The sequence below is a fragment of the Parasteatoda tepidariorum genome, chromosome 9 (genome assembly GCF_982258835.1).
Source record: "Parasteatoda tepidariorum strain Cologne lab strain chromosome 9, Ptep-v5.0, whole genome shotgun sequence".
NCBI lineage: Eukaryota > Metazoa > Arthropoda > Arachnida > Araneae > Theridiidae > Parasteatoda > Parasteatoda tepidariorum.
In genome coordinates this window covers 15,430,266-15,448,000 of record NC_141763.1, presented here as the reverse complement: position 1 = coordinate 15,448,000, position 17,735 = coordinate 15,430,266, and the positions used below count along the sequence as shown (strand labels likewise).

At 29.1% G+C, this 17,735-nt stretch overlaps 1 protein-coding gene across 2 annotated transcripts; it reads right to left on the bottom strand.

Annotated features, from left to right (window-relative positions):
• Positions 1–1,818: 1,818 nt before the first annotated feature.
• LOC147803332 (uncharacterized) lies at positions 1,819–16,956 on the bottom strand. Of its 2 annotated transcripts, none has more exons than XM_087150935.1 (2): positions 16,816–16,956; positions 1,819–2,996 (listed from the first exon to the last, which is right to left on the bottom strand). In XM_087150935.1, the coding sequence occupies exon 2, from the start codon at positions 2,989–2,991 to the stop codon at positions 2,137–2,139; it is 855 nt and encodes a 284-aa protein (XP_087007061.1). In that variant the 5' UTR covers positions 2,992–2,996; positions 16,816–16,956; the 3' UTR covers positions 1,819–2,136. The 2 variants fall into 2 exon arrangements, with proteins under 2 accessions (XP_087007061.1, XP_087007062.1); XM_087150936.1 differs by having other exon boundaries at positions 1,819–2,992; positions 16,816–16,953.
• Positions 16,957–17,735: the final 779 nt, after the last annotated feature.

Genomic DNA, 17,735 nt, shown 5'->3' with positions numbered 1-17,735 from the left:
AATATCGAACAATATTGTTTTGCAATATTGAATATACGTTATAAAAGGGGTCCATTTTTATATAGTACAATATTTCGCTACGATATTGCACAATGTTCAAAGCTAAGTTTTTACGATATCGCATTTGTGAATCGTGCTACTTGGGATTTGGAAGAGATTTGTTGCTTAAAACTATATGAAATTAAAATGCCCGCCTTTAGTTATAATTTTTAATATATATATAATTTTTAATATATTTAATATATATATAGTATAAAAGTACTTTATGACATATGGGGCATTTATACAACTGATATATTTCCATGTACAATTATCTAAATAATTAAATTTTTAAAGGCATAGTTTTTTTAAAATTTTAAAGTTTCGGAATATTTGTTCCGATTATGACATTTTCCTTCTAAAAACTTTTTATCTTATTCACCATATCACCGACGTCGATTCTCTCCTATCATCGGCAGATGGCAGCACAATAGTCGTCATTTATAACTTCTGAGTGTTGATTTATGCTTATGTGTACTAAGAAGTTTATTATATACGATTTCATTTAAAATTTAGAAAAAAACAATTCTTCTCAATGGTTTAAGTTATCGATAATATGTCATGAAGGGGAAGAATAAAAAAGATTAAAATTACACGAATAAAGATGATAATGATGATTAGCATAATCCCCTTGATCATAGTGTAAAATAAAAGTATTTTTAATTGAATTTCAGTTACATTTCTATGGTTGCTTGCGGCTTCATGATATCCATAATAATAAAACTCGGATTCTTTTGCTCATCAATACAAGTCAGTTAGGAAAACGAAACTAAACATATTTTTTATTTGACCAGAAAAAGAGAGATTCAAATTTAATTACTCGATGTAATCTTTTTTTCTTTTTCTTAAAAGAAATTTTTTTAAAAAAAATAGCAACGAAAATTAAAAACAAACGCAGTTAATACGGCTATAAATCTACCGTCTGTAACTGCCGGTCAAGTAACCCGCAGTTAAGAAAACTACGGTCAAAAAATAATGGTGGAATCGCTTTTGATCTCTCGGTCAAAGTTTCCAAACCGGGTTTTTGGAACTGGGAGTTAAGCGTTAGGTCAGAGTCAATGGTGAATACGGGGATTAGAATACAGCATCAATGACATACAAAAGGTGGGTATACGCTCGGTGAAATAGGAATGTAATTACTAAAGAAAACAGAAATAAAATCTAAATGAAATTTTAAAGAAAATAGATGGTAGAAAATAGATTCATAAAAATCAAAATCCAATTTATATGTAAATATGAGCAGAAATTATTGTTCCTGAAAATATTTCCAAAATAATATCCTAATTTTGTTTTAAATGTAAAGGAAATTTAATTTTGAAGAATATATTTATTTTCATATTTTAACGTTCTAGAATTTCCTTTATTAATTCTTAGCTACTAATTTCTACTTACTAATTTCTTAATAAAATCTTAAATAATAACAAATTTAATGTTTTATTGACATTCCATTTTGTCAATTGGATTAGCCTTTATTTGGTAGATCTCCAAGAACTTTCTGCATACCCTAAGAAACTCTTTGAAGTTTGGTATGGTGTTCTAAATTATGTTTTTCACAATTTACCTTTTGTTAATTCCAAAGAAGCTTCATAACCATATCTGTAGGCTAGAGTGAGTGATTTTTATAAGTCATATCTAATACCAGCTGAATGAATAGTAGAAATATTTCTACACAATATAATGAATTTTTATTGTCTTATTATTTGTGTTATTACCACCATTCGCATTCTGTTGACCTCTCATCATAGAAATTGAAAAGTATGGGGCAGAAATTTTCAAAAATTGATTTAAAAATCGAAGCAAAATTTATTGGTTACATTCTCACGAAAATGCAATTTTCGGTAAAAAACACTACGACAAAGTCAATAGTTTCCAAATACTTGATAGTACACCCACAGTAATCATCCCTAAACAGTTTACAGAGAGGTTGGAAAAAAATAAAGACTTAAAACATAAACAATTAAACCTATGCAAAGACAGAAAGTTCTTACATATCTTTTAAATGCTCGAAGTTTTATTGACGTTTAATTTTGTAAATTGATGGAACCTTTATTGGCTAGATGCCAGGGGGAGTTCTCCGTTTGACTCTCCAGGAACCTTCTACATGCCATTAAGAACTTCTGTTGATTCCAAAGAAACTTCATAACATTCTCTGTAGGCTAGAGTGAGATTTATCATATCACTTTCAGATAAATATGTTGCCAATGCTTGAATTGTATCACTGTTTAAATTCACTTTATATTTTTCTAAAGAACAATCAGATATCTGCTGCCAAGTGTAAATTTTCTCATTACATAATTCCTCTAATATACAACTTTTTTTTAAAGAAGCAATGATAAGATCTTTACAATAAGGGTATTGATTAAATTTTGATAAAACTTTTTTAGTAAGAAATGTCTTTAAATCATCTTCATTTACTTTTGCAGTACAGCATTGCTCATTTATGTACGAAAACAGAGTATAATTTTCACTTATCCCTTCTCCCTTCATTGCATTTAATTCTTTTAAGCAACCCTGTTTGTATGCAACCAACTCGTCATAAAATGGAAAATTGTGATAAAGTTTCAAACTCAACAAAGAAGAATAGGTACTAAAATCAGCCAAGTTAGGTTCTGGTTCAGCATTTGATATTCTTTTGATGAGAATATACTGTATCAAAAGCTTCGCTACAGGCATTATCTTGTCTAAAAATCCTACACAGTCATTAGCATTAGCCCCAAACTCAGGTAGCATGTTTTCAGCACATAAAAGTGTACAGGTGTTTATAATACCTTCATCGAGGATACTATTAAGTTCATCATCAACATCTGCTCCATTTGATAGTAATAGATGAATTGTGCACTCTTGAAAATTTTCATTCATCACCTCCAGCAAATCATATAAATCATCTCTATTATTTATTTTTACTGAACCAATATCTTGAAGTGTCATCACACGACCTTGTAAAGACTGCATTCTAACTAGGGAAATCAATTGTATGAATTAGTCAAACTTAAACAGTAAGATAAAGACAAAATATATGTGGGCACACAATCCAAAAGTATCAGCAAGCTCATAATATTTGTGATAATAGAATAATTTTATTAAATGGGGAGATTTCCAAATCCTGATCCGAGCCAAAATTATCGCCAAGTCTTGGCAGAGGCTAAATTGTAGCCACCCTCCGGCAAACATCTACATATCTATAAGATTTGCAAATTTAAAATCTATTTGGCAATTGTAGTTGGCGCGTCAGATCAAGATACGGAAATATCTCCACATTAAGAACATTAGAGAAAGATTAATATTAATAGTTATACACCTTTCGAGTTCGTCCCCTTTTGTGATGTTTTTTTTTTCTTGCGGGCCACTGCCCGGAAGATGCCAATACTTGGCGATTATTCTGCCACAGATTACGAAAATCTCCCCCTACATACATATACAGTAATTATCATATTAAGTAATAATAATTTCGCTCCAAACAAAATTACATTAAATGATTTCCTACTGTCACCGCAATCGTCTATTTTCGTTGCATTTTAAACTCGTTGATTGTAAAGCGATAGTCGCATCGAGGGCGCTAACGATGGTATCGCTAATCTTTGGTTCTTTGGGATAAAGTGTCAGCTGTGTCTCTCTTTGGAAGCAGCCTGCATACAACTTAATACAGACTTTCTTCTACCTTGCTACCAATGGTATTTTCTCCCCCCCCCCACTGTAATTTTTTTTTTTACCCTGGGATACTTTTTATCATATTACAAAAAAAAAAGTTTTAAAAAGTGTCTCCAAAATTGGATAATCACCATCAATGTATCCGCGCACGACTTGCGCCTATATTATCTAACTATGGTCACTAAATTGAGTTGTTACGCTCCTGCATGCATTAAAAGAAATATCTATTCTCATGATAAATTTTAATCTCTATACATAGTAGTACATTAATACTAGATTTTTAAGGAGAAATGCTATGTAACCAGCAATATAATTTAATGCTTTTTCTTGGGAATTGATCATCTTGTTTCCCAAATTAAGATCAATATCCAAAGACATAGGAATGGAGTTAGTTAAGTTATGCATTATATCTTCAACGTTGTCTGGAATATCATTCTTTTCGGAAACTATATATATATATATATATATATATATATATATATATATATATATATATATATATATATATATATATATATATATATATATATATATATATATATATATATATATATATATATATTTATTTATTTATCTTTTAACCGCTTTTTCTAACAATTCCTCAGTCAAATAACAATCTATTTCTGATTTTTTTATTTCTGTGCATACTTTTGACGAAAGATTCGATAGCTTATTTGCAATTAACAAGTGTTTATATCTTTTAATTACTTCGATAGGACTAGGATGGTCATTACATCCGCCACGACCTCTTATTTGGCTAAACAAACTCTCCAGAGCATCTTGAGTTAATCTAGTAGTTAAAATGTATCCTACTCTGACGGATTTCAAATCTTCTAATAATGAAGATGTAGAGATAATAATTGCTTTTTGAAAGTAGACATTTGTTACCGCGCACTCCCATTTTGCTTACAACTTCTCTGACTTCATTTAGAACAAGTGATTGAAATGAAATTGAATAAAACCTAAATTTCCGAAAGCAGATTTCATACTTTTTGCTGGAGGGGACACTAAGCTGTTACTGTTCATCAAATCAAAAAAATCATCGATTAATTTAAAAAAATCATGTGCTTTCTTGTTTCCTGTAAACTTTAGTAATACTTTTGCTATATCGTGGCAGAGAATAACACCTTTGCTGTATAACTTTCCGGCTATAATTACTTTTAACTAATAGATATGACTCTTTAAGTTTGTGGTACAATTTTGTTTCTCCGGTATCTTTCCTTAATACTTCTTCAACAGTTCCAGAGTGGATAAAAGATTCATTATCTAAAATTATTTCAGAGTCCAATAAATGATTCCACAGTAACTTTACGTACTGAGGCATATCAGCAAAAACAAAAATTTTTGACGATAGTCCGATAAGATTTAAAAAATGAACAGATTCAATTGTTATTTGGAAATTCTTCCAAAGTGTCCCACATCCTCCTAAGTCAGAAACAATTGCTTTTACTTTGATTTAATTATTTACAAGCTTTATATGATTTTGAAAAGTAAGTTAATATTTTACATTTTGTTAATAATTTTAAACTTTTGTAATCCACTTAAAAAATCTGAGGTAAATCATTATAGGAAACAACGAATGTCTTGGAATATGTCAAAAGGAATGCTCCAATATTAGTTAGAGCTAATTAATCCAAACGTTCCGTTCATGAAGTAAAAGTGCGAGATTTGCGCCGCCGTGATGTCACAGACGAAAATCGGGGGTTTGGCACTGCGAGAGTTTCTTCGAAGGAGTGAACCAGCCCTTCTTCTCTTTAGCCCTGGATGCGAGGTCCATCATTAAGACTGGTTTCGGCGAGAGAAAAGTAGACTTCTTTCTTCGGTCTATTTTATTTTATTTTATAACCGTCGGTGAACAGCCGACCCAATTTCATGGGTTTACGACTACTTATGTTCAACTCCGAAGCCTTGTAATTTTGAACCAATCCTGAAGACAAGGAAACTCCTGGATCAGTACCCCCAGAGGTTTTGATTTGTTATGGGAACATGGAGGACTTTGACACGGAGAGTCTTCGGCCGGCGAGGATCGAACCCTCGACTTCTTGGACACGGGTCCAGCGCCCTACCGACCAGGCTATCCCGGCCTCTCTTCGGTCTATTCTATTAGCTCTAGAGTGAAGAGAAATGAGCATTCGCGCTTGAAACATCGTTTAGAGCAAAGATACGCTTCGCGATCGCTCTGTGTCACAGAAAGAAGCATCATGTTTTTTAGAGCTTTTAGACTTCATTCGATTTCTCTACGGAATATTTAAAACGCGCGCACTACATTTATAAATAATTTCAAGGGCAGCGCGTGCCTAGACAAGCGAGAGAGATAGAAAGTAACGCCTTATCGATATAAAAGGAGTGCGTTGCGTCGGCGTGACGTGAGTCAGTTGAGTAGAGTAATCGAAGGATTTTAGTTCAACTGCAAAGTAGTGATTGTGAAGGTATTTTGCATTTGTTTGTGTCGTGCTATATCCATAATTGTTGTATCGAGTTCCATTGTTGTTATGATTTTGCCATAATGCAACAAAAACGTAAAGTTGATAGTGAGTGTAGAGTTTTTCAGTCTAAATGGGAAATTGCATATTTTTTTCATAGAACAGAAAAGTAAACCAATGTGTTTGATTTGCAATCAAACAGTTGCTGTTTGTAAGGAGTTTAACTTGAAGACGCACTATGTTACGAATCATATATCAAAATTCCCTTGTTACACTGAAAAAATTAGAATGGACACATTGTCATCTTTAAAATCTAAACCTCAGTGTCAACAATCGATGTTTACCAAAGCTAATACTGAGAGCGAAGATGCCCTGAAATCAAGTTTTGTTATTGCATTAGAAATTGCGAAGAGATCAAAACCTTTCACTGATGGTGATTTTATTAAAGACTGTATGTTGAAAGTTGCCGATGTTTCATTTCCATTTCAAAAATCAATAATTCAAAATATTTCGCTGTCAAGAAACACCGTTGCTTCAAGAATAAATTATTTATCTCAAAATTTGGTTCTTCAAACTGAAGGAGAAAATTAAGGAATTTATAAACTTTGCGCTGGCTGTTGACGAGAGCACTGATACTGTTGATACAGCTCAACTTGCTGTTTTAATACGAGATATTAACAGTAACTTTGAAATAACTGAAGAACCATTAAAATGCGTTCCATTGACAGTTACTACAACAGCAAATGATATTTATTCTGCAATTCAGCATTTGATAGCAGAATATGAACTCGACTTGACAGAGCCGTTTTTATGTTTATAGGGGCCCTGGGCCTGTCATTATCTGGGGGCCCTTTATGAGTAAATTTAGAGAAAAAAAATTCAATTTTGAATGATTTTTAAAAATTATTAGTAAAAAACATGTAAATTAATTATAAAAGCTTATATACATTATTTTTATCGAAAATTTAAGGTAAAAATACTTTTCGCGCTTTTTGAGAGGCGAATCTTCTAACACATCGTCAAAATCAATTTCCTATAAAACATTTTGCTTTGCAGCTCAAAATCTGTAAAAGACTTAGAAAACATTAAACTATAAAGGTGTGTAGAAAATATGCAAGAAGTTAGAAAGAATACAAGAACATACAATTTGATTATTAGTTTTTTTTTTCTTTTTTTTTTTATAATCGCCGTTGAAAACTGACTCAATTTTGAGCCAATGTTTAATTACTTAGGCTTGAAATTTTAAAACCAATCCAGAAGACAAGGAAACTCCTGGATCAGTACCCTGAGGTATTGAATTGTTATGTGAACTTGGAGGAGTTTATGACCACGACAGATTTAACATGCACCAGTCACCATTTTATATTTGGGTATTATTCGACCGGCTCAATTCGATTACCCATTCTCACGAACACGATTCCATAGCCCTACCATTAATCAAGCTATCGTGGCCAAATTATTAGTTTATTTTATATCAGTCATTGAGCAGCCCACTCGATTTCGAGTTTACTACTACTAATGTTTAACTCAGAATAATTTTGAACCCAATCCATGAGACAAGAGAACTCCAGGATCGAGTATTGGAAGAAATTTTTGCCTTCGTGGAGGACGTTTTGATGGAACTAACCCATTTTTGTGTTACATAGAAAGGAAGAACACGAGTACCTCCCACGGTTAGCCTGACGGCAAAGGGACTCTAACCCATGATCCGCCTACCACTGAGGATATTTCACGTCAGCACTGTATTCGGTAAAAGCCGAGTGTGGAATTCATATCGATCAGCCATCACGGGGATTCGAACTCGGTGCACCTCATTCGGAGGAGAATGCACTATCCCTTGAGTTCATCTTTATTAGTAATAACTCTGCGGCAGGTACCAATTTTCATTGGAAAAAATGGGAAATAAAATTGGAAAATTTTCATTTTTATAGATTGGTACCAATTTTTCAATAAAATTGGAAAATTTTCATTTTAATAGATAGGTACTAATTTTAATGATTTGCCTAAATTTAATTATCTTCAAAATGTAAATGGCAATTCAATCGTAATTTTTGTAGAATAAAAATGGAAATAAACCGTTTTTCCTCTTAACCTGCAATGATTGCAGAAGTAACCACGAGGGTTAGTGAGCAAAATAAACAGGGAGAGGAGCCTTCTAGTTTTTAAATAATTGTTAAATTATTAGTTATTAACATGCATACTTAAATAAAAATACGAAAAACATTTTTCAGTATTAAGAAATAATAATTAAAAACTGTCATCAGCTGGAATAGAACCCACGATCTCACAGCTTTGTGTTAGATTTCATAATCATCAGCCCCAAATATACACACCTGCCTTGTGGATATTTTTAAAAATTTTTTTTTAAAAATTTATTAAATTCATTGGATATTTGGCATTCTTGAAAAATGCTTTCCAAATTACCATTTTTAACATTTATAACAAGTATCTTCAGTTCATTTAGAAGTAAACCATAATTTGACTCATCTTATTCATTTTCAGCCTATGTATATGCGCCAAAAATAAATTCGAAACTAGACTAGATGCAAATTTAACTGTCTGATATAAAACCTTTTTTAAGATTGATAATGATAAAACGATGAAAAATCTACATTTCTCTAATTAAATATTTTAAAAATAGTCTGTTTTTAGGTTATAATATTCATAATTACCTTAATAAACTTTAATCGTAATGTCGGGGTTTCGCCGATAGAAGACATTTAATATATCAATGGAACACACTTAAACTTTATATCAAGTATCAATTAGTTTTAGAATTACAATTATAGAATAATTATTATAAGATTATTATACAATGAAAGGTTTTAAAAGATAAATATTTGTTAATATTTAATCAAAGAAAAAACATTACCCATATTGAAATCTAACGAATAGCCCCAGATAAATTTTGTGACAAAAAAAATTGAAGCCTGATTGTTTTTCTGAATTTTAGAAACACCTTCTAGTTTTACTATTCAATCAAATTGATTGGTTTCGAAGTCTTTCATCCTACCTTAGCCACTAGTGAATCAGTATATTTCGATATCATTTTCGTTTCGTTTTGACTAAATATTAATTTATTTGCGACATTTTTATTATTTTTTTACTACATTTTTGCGAGAAGTTTAAAAATATAATATTGAGGGCATTAACTGATTTTTTTTTTCTTTTTTGTATGATTCTTTTACTTATATCATCCACACCCACAAGCAACTGTCTGCTCTAAATACTGCGATAATATAAAATGAGATAGCAGAAAAAAGAAAAGGTATGGAGTTATTTAAATTCATGTTCAAAAGTATTAATTGTTTTTCGAATTGGCAATTTCAGTCATCTTTTTGGTATTTAAAACTGCAGGATATCACATGAAAGTTTTAAATATATCATTTTTACTTTAAAGTAAAATGAAAAAGAATTCTGATCCTTAGGAACAGATATTAAATAGTCTCATGATCGAAGGATGGAGCATAATTACCTTTTTAAACAAATCAAATTTTGTTTTCACCTTCTAAACTAAAAATTTGCTTATTTTTGAATAATTTATTAATACTCTAATTGTCATTATTAATTGTTATTATTTATTAATACTCTTTCTGGTGCATAAAAGGGAAAAGAAATGCTCGCGATTTTTCCATTTTCATTTGTTAATATGAAAAATAAAGTAAAAAAAAATCTCTTTTTTTCCCCCTCTCCTCTGATTTATCTCAAAAGATGCCTTATTTTTAATCGGAAAGAAATGTTCGTGATTTTTCTCTTCTCATCTGACAATAATCAAAAATTAAGAATAATGAAGTAAAAATTTTTTTTCCGTTTCTCCAGATATTTCCGAACGATTTTTTTCCTCATCCAGAATTATTTTCAAACGACGTCTTTCTGGCGCATAAAAGGGAAAAGAAATACTCGCGATTTTCCATTTTCATTTGTTAATATGAAAAAAAAAGTTAAAAAGAATCTTTTTTTTTTTTTACTTTGTTGAACTAGTTTCAAAAGATGCTTTTCTCACTCATCATAGGCGGAAGAAATGCTCCTGATTTTTCTATTCTTATTTGAGAGAAAAAAATTCAATAATGACTACCTCCAGCTAGAATCTAAATTCGATAATATTAAAAATAAAAAAAAAATTGAATAGATAAGATAGTTTGCTCTAGAAATCACGTTCTTTTTTTTAAAAAAAAAACTCTATATTGTACATTTAAATAAACGTTTGATTGACTAAATAAAAATCTCTATATAGTACATTTATTGATAACATTTTTTGATTTCGCTACAATTTCAGTTTTTTTGCAAAATAATTAATAAGTGTGCTAATTCCATCGAAATATACGTAGTATGGTGATAATTCTTTTTTTCGGAAATAATTGCTACGAATGTATGCGTGTTTTTTTTTATTTTTAATTAAATTATTTTTAATTAAAGCTTTCGAGAATTTCTTTTTGACAAATATTATTACGGCACGCTAAAAGTTCAAATCGCTGATTCAAGAGAACTGATTCAAGAGAATTGTTCTAGGAATTTTCCGTGTTTAAAAAAAAAAATCCCGATGTTCTTTTATACAATTGAAAAAAGCTTGAATCACCTATCGCAAAACTTAAACTAATTTGTTTTATTATTTTTAATGTGACAATTTCGTCGTATTTTGTAAATTTATTTTATATTATTTATTTATTTTTTTTCCCAATTTTTCGGCATAGTTATTTATCGCTTCACATTATTTCTACACGTGAAATTTGAATCGCGCATTTAAATAATTATTATTTCACGTGTTGAATTTATGCTAATAATATCAATAATTTCATATTTAATATAATTCATAATAATTCATACCATGTCATATTTTCGATCAGGTTTTCAGCGATAATTGTTATTAATTTTCTCGGGGTTTTTTAATATCCTATTATAACTCTGAAAACATGGGAAATTTTAATCGCGCATTGTAATTTTAATTTTTATCGTCACGATTCTATCGATTATTTTTTTGTTGCAATTATTGCTATAGATTTCCACTTAGTTTTTAAAATCTGATATTTTTAATCCCACAATTTTTATTACAACTATCAAATCTTGAAACAAAGCATTTAGTATCCCGTTTTTGAAGAATGATTCGAGTAACTTCGCCGTCGATCTTTTTCTCGGTAGTTAGTATACTATGGATCTTGGCGAACAAAGAACACAGGAAGAGCTCAAATGATCAGAAAGTCGGATCCACAATCGTGGTTGCCGGGAGAAAAGTGTTGAACCAAGCAGACTCCTCAATTCTACTTTTAACATGTAAAGTCTATGGCTGGCTTGTCATACTTTGAATCAATTTTTCTTGTTTAAGAATCGGAGTGATCAATTGAAAAAAAATACTAATAATTTTTTCAATCTTTCCTATCCACGAAAATGTAGGTCAATTTTTTTTAATCTTTATTACTTTTTGTAATACATTATTCCCCCTTTTTCTTAAAACTTTTTTTCTTGTTTTTTAAAGATGTTTCAGAATTAAAAAAAATTTGCTTCTGAATAAAGTAAGATTAATTAAAATCGTGACAATGACGTAAAGATCTTCCAATATACTAGAAAGCATCACAAAACTGCAGTTTTCCTCTTTAAAAAAAAAAAAAATAAATAAAATATATATATATATATATATATATATATATATATATATATATATATATATATCGTACACTTATTTGTAGGTTTAAAAAAACATTTACATTATAAAAATTTAAAAGGCTGCAATTTTTCCCATCCATAAATAGTTTTAATTACTCCAATAGCTGGGATAGTTTATTTTTCCACAGTAAGGAAAAAAATAGCTAGTACACAAGAGCGCACATCATCCAAACATCAACAAGCACTTAGCCTTGTGTTTAGGGCTTTAATGTACAGTCAGCAAAAAAAAAAAAGATATCACCCTGAATAACTTTCGTTCTAATGATCAGATTTTCACGAACTAAGTTACGAAATCAGACACAAAAACATACTTTCTCCGAATAAACATATATTTTTTTTTGCATATTTGGATTCTCAACCTTAAAAATATAGGGGGTAGCCGCAATCTGGAAAATATGGTCGCCATAGTTTAGTCTGGAGAATGCACCCCTTAATGTCAATTTCACTTTTTAGTCATATTTTTAAACCTAATATAGCAATTCAAAGAAAATTTCACCCCGTCATAAAACTCATTTACCCAAAGATAATTTCATGAAAAAATAATTTTTTATGATTGTTAATTATTTTTTATTATTTAATTAAATTGAGGATGAAAAATTTTTGAATTATAAGGTATGGATTTTTTTTAAACTATATTAATCTACTTATTTTTCAATTGAAAAATCTAAAGTTTCAACTGTTTTTATTTATTAGAAGCTGAGAAAAATTAAAATTAATTATTTTTAAAAAAATAATTTGGCGACATTGAAGAAATAATTAAATGGAGCGATTGATATTAAAATGTGATAAACTTGCGAGGAACTTGACTTCGCGCGCATAGCGTAAAATTTCATTCATATTTTTTTGGCTAATAATCGTTTGCTAATCTTTCCATTTTTTTTTTTTAAGCTATAAAATACGATGTTTCTTTTTCAGTCGTCTAAAAATCTATTTGCAATTTAGTAAAGAAATTTGAATAAAACATTTTATTGAATAAAAAACATTTTATTCAGCGAATGTGGAGTTTTATAAAAGCATGCTTCTGATAAAATATGATAATACAACAGATTGTGCTTCTTTAATGTGATTATTTTTAATTTTTTAGTTTTCTTTTCTCAATAACTGATACAATTTCAATGATACACATACGCATGAATAAATTTGGAATAAAATATTCATCAATTTCTTGAATATATATTTTATAAATATTAATAAAAATACGTAGTCAACATTTTTAAGCATCTCTCACAACATCGCAAATTTCTCAACATCTTATAGGATAAACTAACCAGTGAAGGAATACTTAAGCTCAGCTTGCCTTTAAAAAAAATCATAAAAATTTCAAAACTTCTAATTTTAGCTAAATGATGGTGTCGACATATTTGTTATTAAATGCAAATTATGTAAAAAAAATTTAGATAACTTTCATAATATTGTTTTAAGCTTTTGGTGGTTGAAATAATAAGTAGTAAGATAACCAAGTGATGGAACAGTTCTTACATTGAATAAATTTTCCAGTGAATGAACACTTAATTTTGAGAATGTTTGATGCTCGTTAGGAATCCTTAGGCCACACAGATATCTGTCGCCCTGTAGATGCTTGAATTGAGGGATGTTAACACAGGCGGGCATTAAGAAAAAAAAAATCTTTCAAGTTTTCGTGCCCCTATTTCAGTATCTTACGAGCTCTGTTTAAAAAGAGAGTGTCATATCAGATATATATTATATATATTAGGAAAACAAAAATAGTCATAGTAGCAGTATTTGGTGGTAAATGTAGCTTATCGTAATTAAAGAATATGCTGTGCGACATTTTATGGTGAATTTGCAAGCGTAAGTTTCAGAATGTATCGAAACATGAGGATGCTATTTGCTAATCATCTTTATCCAAAGAAAACCATGTAACGTAAATACCTAGCATAATGAAGCGATATTTTAAACAATGAATCATACAATATGCAACATATTATTTCAATATCTTATTCTTAAACTAAACATATTTCAATGTTTTTAAAATGCCACTAAACATTCAGCAATTCCTTGAGTTATAGAAAAAAGAAATATCGTAAATTATAGAAAACCTTGTGAATGTGCATTAGAATTACGATACAATCTACATTTTATTTTTCAAGCACTTTTTTGTCTTCAAACTTTCATGCCTAGAAGACTCGATTAAAGCTGTAAAAATGATTATCCCTAAAATTTTGTATATAGCTATTATAAGTTATGTTAATTTGATTTTAGTATGAAATCCTCGAATAAACATAGCAAAAATAAGATAATCTAAATAATATCAGATAAAAAGTTCATGTATTTAAATTCTAAAAACTTAGAAAATCATAAATAATTTATAAATCGATTCAAATTTTCTTTTCAAAGGAGATTATTATTATTATTATTATTTTTTTTTTTGCTTTTCGAACATAAATCAACTTAAAAATTGTCTATTGCCTAGAAACTTCGAGATGTTTTCTATTAACTATTAATTAAACCTCTCTGAGCAATCACAAAACATTATTTCAATTTTTTTACAGTCAGAGATTGGTTGCCTAGCAACGTAGTAAACTTAAGCGTTCCTCTTTTGAATGAGACAATGGGTTATCTTAAAATATTCATATGCGCAGGCGACTTTTTTTGGCGGTTTTCTGGACTATCGCCAAATATATAAACCTTAATTGCAACCCAATTTACGACCCAATTTTTTTAAAATTTTGTCTACCCCCCCCTAATTCAAGTGTCTAGATTCCAAATACGTAAAGAAAAATATATGTTTATTCATAGAAAGTACGTTTTGTGTCTGATTTTGTAACTTGATTAATAGTTAGCACTAATTAATTAGCATATTTGAGGTCACCCCCAGAAATCATTAAGATTGACACTTAGTTCGTGAAAATCCGATCATTAGAACGAAAGTTATTCGGGGTGATATCTTTTTTTTCTTGCGGACTGAACATACACAACACTAAATATTATGACACTAAGTATAAAATATGAAAAAATACGCATGTATTGTAAAATTCATTAAAAAAAAGGAAGTAAAATAACATCAGTGGTCATAATTAATATTCACGAGAGAAAAATACAAACGGTATCAAAATATAATGAACCGCTGCTTAGGAACGCGACACTGAAAATATTGAAACCAGTTTGATTGCCAGATGAAATAGAAAGAATGAGAAATGTGATTATTCTAAACACCACGAAATTTCATCACGATAAATTAAAAAATAAAAATAAGTTGTAATACTTAGAGCTAAGCTTCTCTTTGTTACTTCTCACAGTCAAACTGGTTTTGATGTTTTCAGATCTGATTCCTTAGTTGATTCACTAAATTTTGAAACTATTAGTCTTTTTTTATTGCTTTAACATTAATCTGTAATTCCTAATTAAAACACTTTTTAAAACTTTTTTTCGCAATATTCAAAAAATATATATTAAAACTAGTGATTATGCAATATCTTATGTATTTAATAACCAGAAATTTTTCGAATTCATATTAAAAGTGTGTAATGTAATTTTTATTCACAATTTTTCGCTCTTTTATGTTGATAGAACAAAGTATGTAATCAATGTGTTATTTTAATTTCTCTTCCCTGACCCTCTTTTGCCATTCATGGAGAAGAGTTTTCTGAGTAGAAATTTCTGCACTGTAAACTTTAATTAACGTAGTTATAGTTAATTAAAATCCGCATTAGCATTGCATGGAGAGGAAAAACCTCCCAGGGTTAGTGATAAAATTTTGTAAAGTATACTTGTCTCAATCTGTTGTTATGTTGTAAGTTTTAATTAAAATCAATAAATGCCTTTTCTTTCAAAAATTGGGGTATCGTACTTTTTTTATAAATTAATTTCGATTATTTTGAAAAATCTTTATATTAATTACAGTGAGCAACTTCAAAAATCTATGTATTAAAATGTAAAATAACATAGAATTGTTCTAGTTTGTTGTTTTTAATGATTTATTAGAAAAATAAATTTCAGCTTATTAGTCGAAAATGTTATAATTTATTTTTACGACACAACGTTTTATTTATTTTTAAACACAACGTTTTTACTACGTAATTTGTATATCTGTTATTAGAAGTATTTTGCAGAAACTCAGAAAAAACTCTGCCACAGGGTAAATAATAATTGTAAAATTCAATAAATGATAGAACATTAATAAAATCTAAATTTCTTTAACATAAAGAATTTCGTTGCCAAAATAACTGTTGAAAAAAATTATTTATGAAATGAATGTATTTTTAATATTATAAAATAATAGTTTCTAATATAAGAATATTTTATTTATAAAATGCAAATTTGGCAGAAACAAATTTTTGATGAACTTTCTTATTTCAATTATCATATTATTAAATTATATTAGTATTGTTAAAGTCTCTTTAAAAGTAAAATATCTGTCCTAGTTAAAGAATTTTTGATCTTTACAGCAATTTTATTTTAAACCACTGTTTTTAAAATTTATATTGGTTATGTAGGTAAATAGATAATTTTTAATTTAAATTAATATTCATCAAAATTTATTTAATTACATCAAATCATAATCATTATTTTAGAAATCTTCCTATTTTGTGAAAATTTCGGCTGTTGTCCCTGCATGTAACACTAATACATGGATTAAAAGAGATATCTATGCTCAGGATAAATTAAAATCAATAAAAATATTAAAAATAAATTTTATAATCTAAAAAAGAATTGAGAAATAAAATTCATTATAACACCAACGATGTTAAAGTGATTAAAATTCCGCTTAGATATGTAAAAAATCACACTCGATAAATTGAATTAATACTTCTCACATTTCAATATCAAAAATTAATGTCAATTTCAAACACAAAAGTAATATATTTCAAATTAACATTAATACCAGTTTTATTTTAATTTTAATAAAATAAAAATAGTAGAATAAGAAAAAGCCTATTATACACGTGCGTTACGAAAAAAAAATTAAGGTTCAATATATTTTGTTACATTACTATAGAATATTAATTACATTAAGAAAATCTTTAAAGAAAAGAAATATCAAAATAATTTATAATCCAAATTAAATCTGATAAATTCCACTTACTAAATTTATTGCCGACTGTATTTCCAGCTTATTTTTCCACTTTCTTAGAGGAACTTCCTTAACTCTTATCAGACACGGAATGAATAAGAATTTCATAGTACGGTACGGGGCGAGGGAAGGAGTGGGACTATCACACTAATGCGCATGCGCGACACATAGGTGCACGTCTAAACTCGCAGCCTACGAACGCGGACGGTGACGTCACTATTCACCGACGTCAATAATATACCCCCGTTCGATCAGGATCAGGCATAGATCAGGGCCCTCAAAAGGAGGAGAAGTTACAGGCAACAAAAAATTCTACCCCCTTCAAATAGTGACATCAATTATTGAACTCTCCTCCTTACCGAAATTCGACTACGGGAGGGGAAAAAAAGTTGGAAGTACAATTCAAAGAGACTAGTTTAAAAGGGTAGCTACAAAATTGGCTGTTTTTCGCCAAAAGATATTCTTTCTCAATATTCTCTCATTCCTTTCTTTTTTTTTTTAATTCTTCCGATTGTTTACATAAGTATGATATTGATAGAAACTTATTTTCATAATTTAGAATCAAAGTTTCTTTTCCAAGCACATATAATAAATAAATAAGTAATAAATAAATAAAAATTATATTGAGAAATGTTAAATAAATATGTTTAAATGGGCCAGAATTCGACGGATTTATATTAAGATCCCTCTTTATGCGGGAATAGCTGATAAGTTTTGGTTTAATTCGTTTAATTAGAAGACAAATTAAAAATGTGAATCTCTAAATATTATGTTTCAATTTTGAGGATTTCCCCAAAGTGGGAATCAAATACTGTTTGCACCTATTTACGTTAAAATAATTTTATTATGAAAGTATTTGTATTCAACAATTGCAAACATATTGACATATTTGTATTCGTGAGTATTTTGACAAAGTTTTTTTTTATATATAT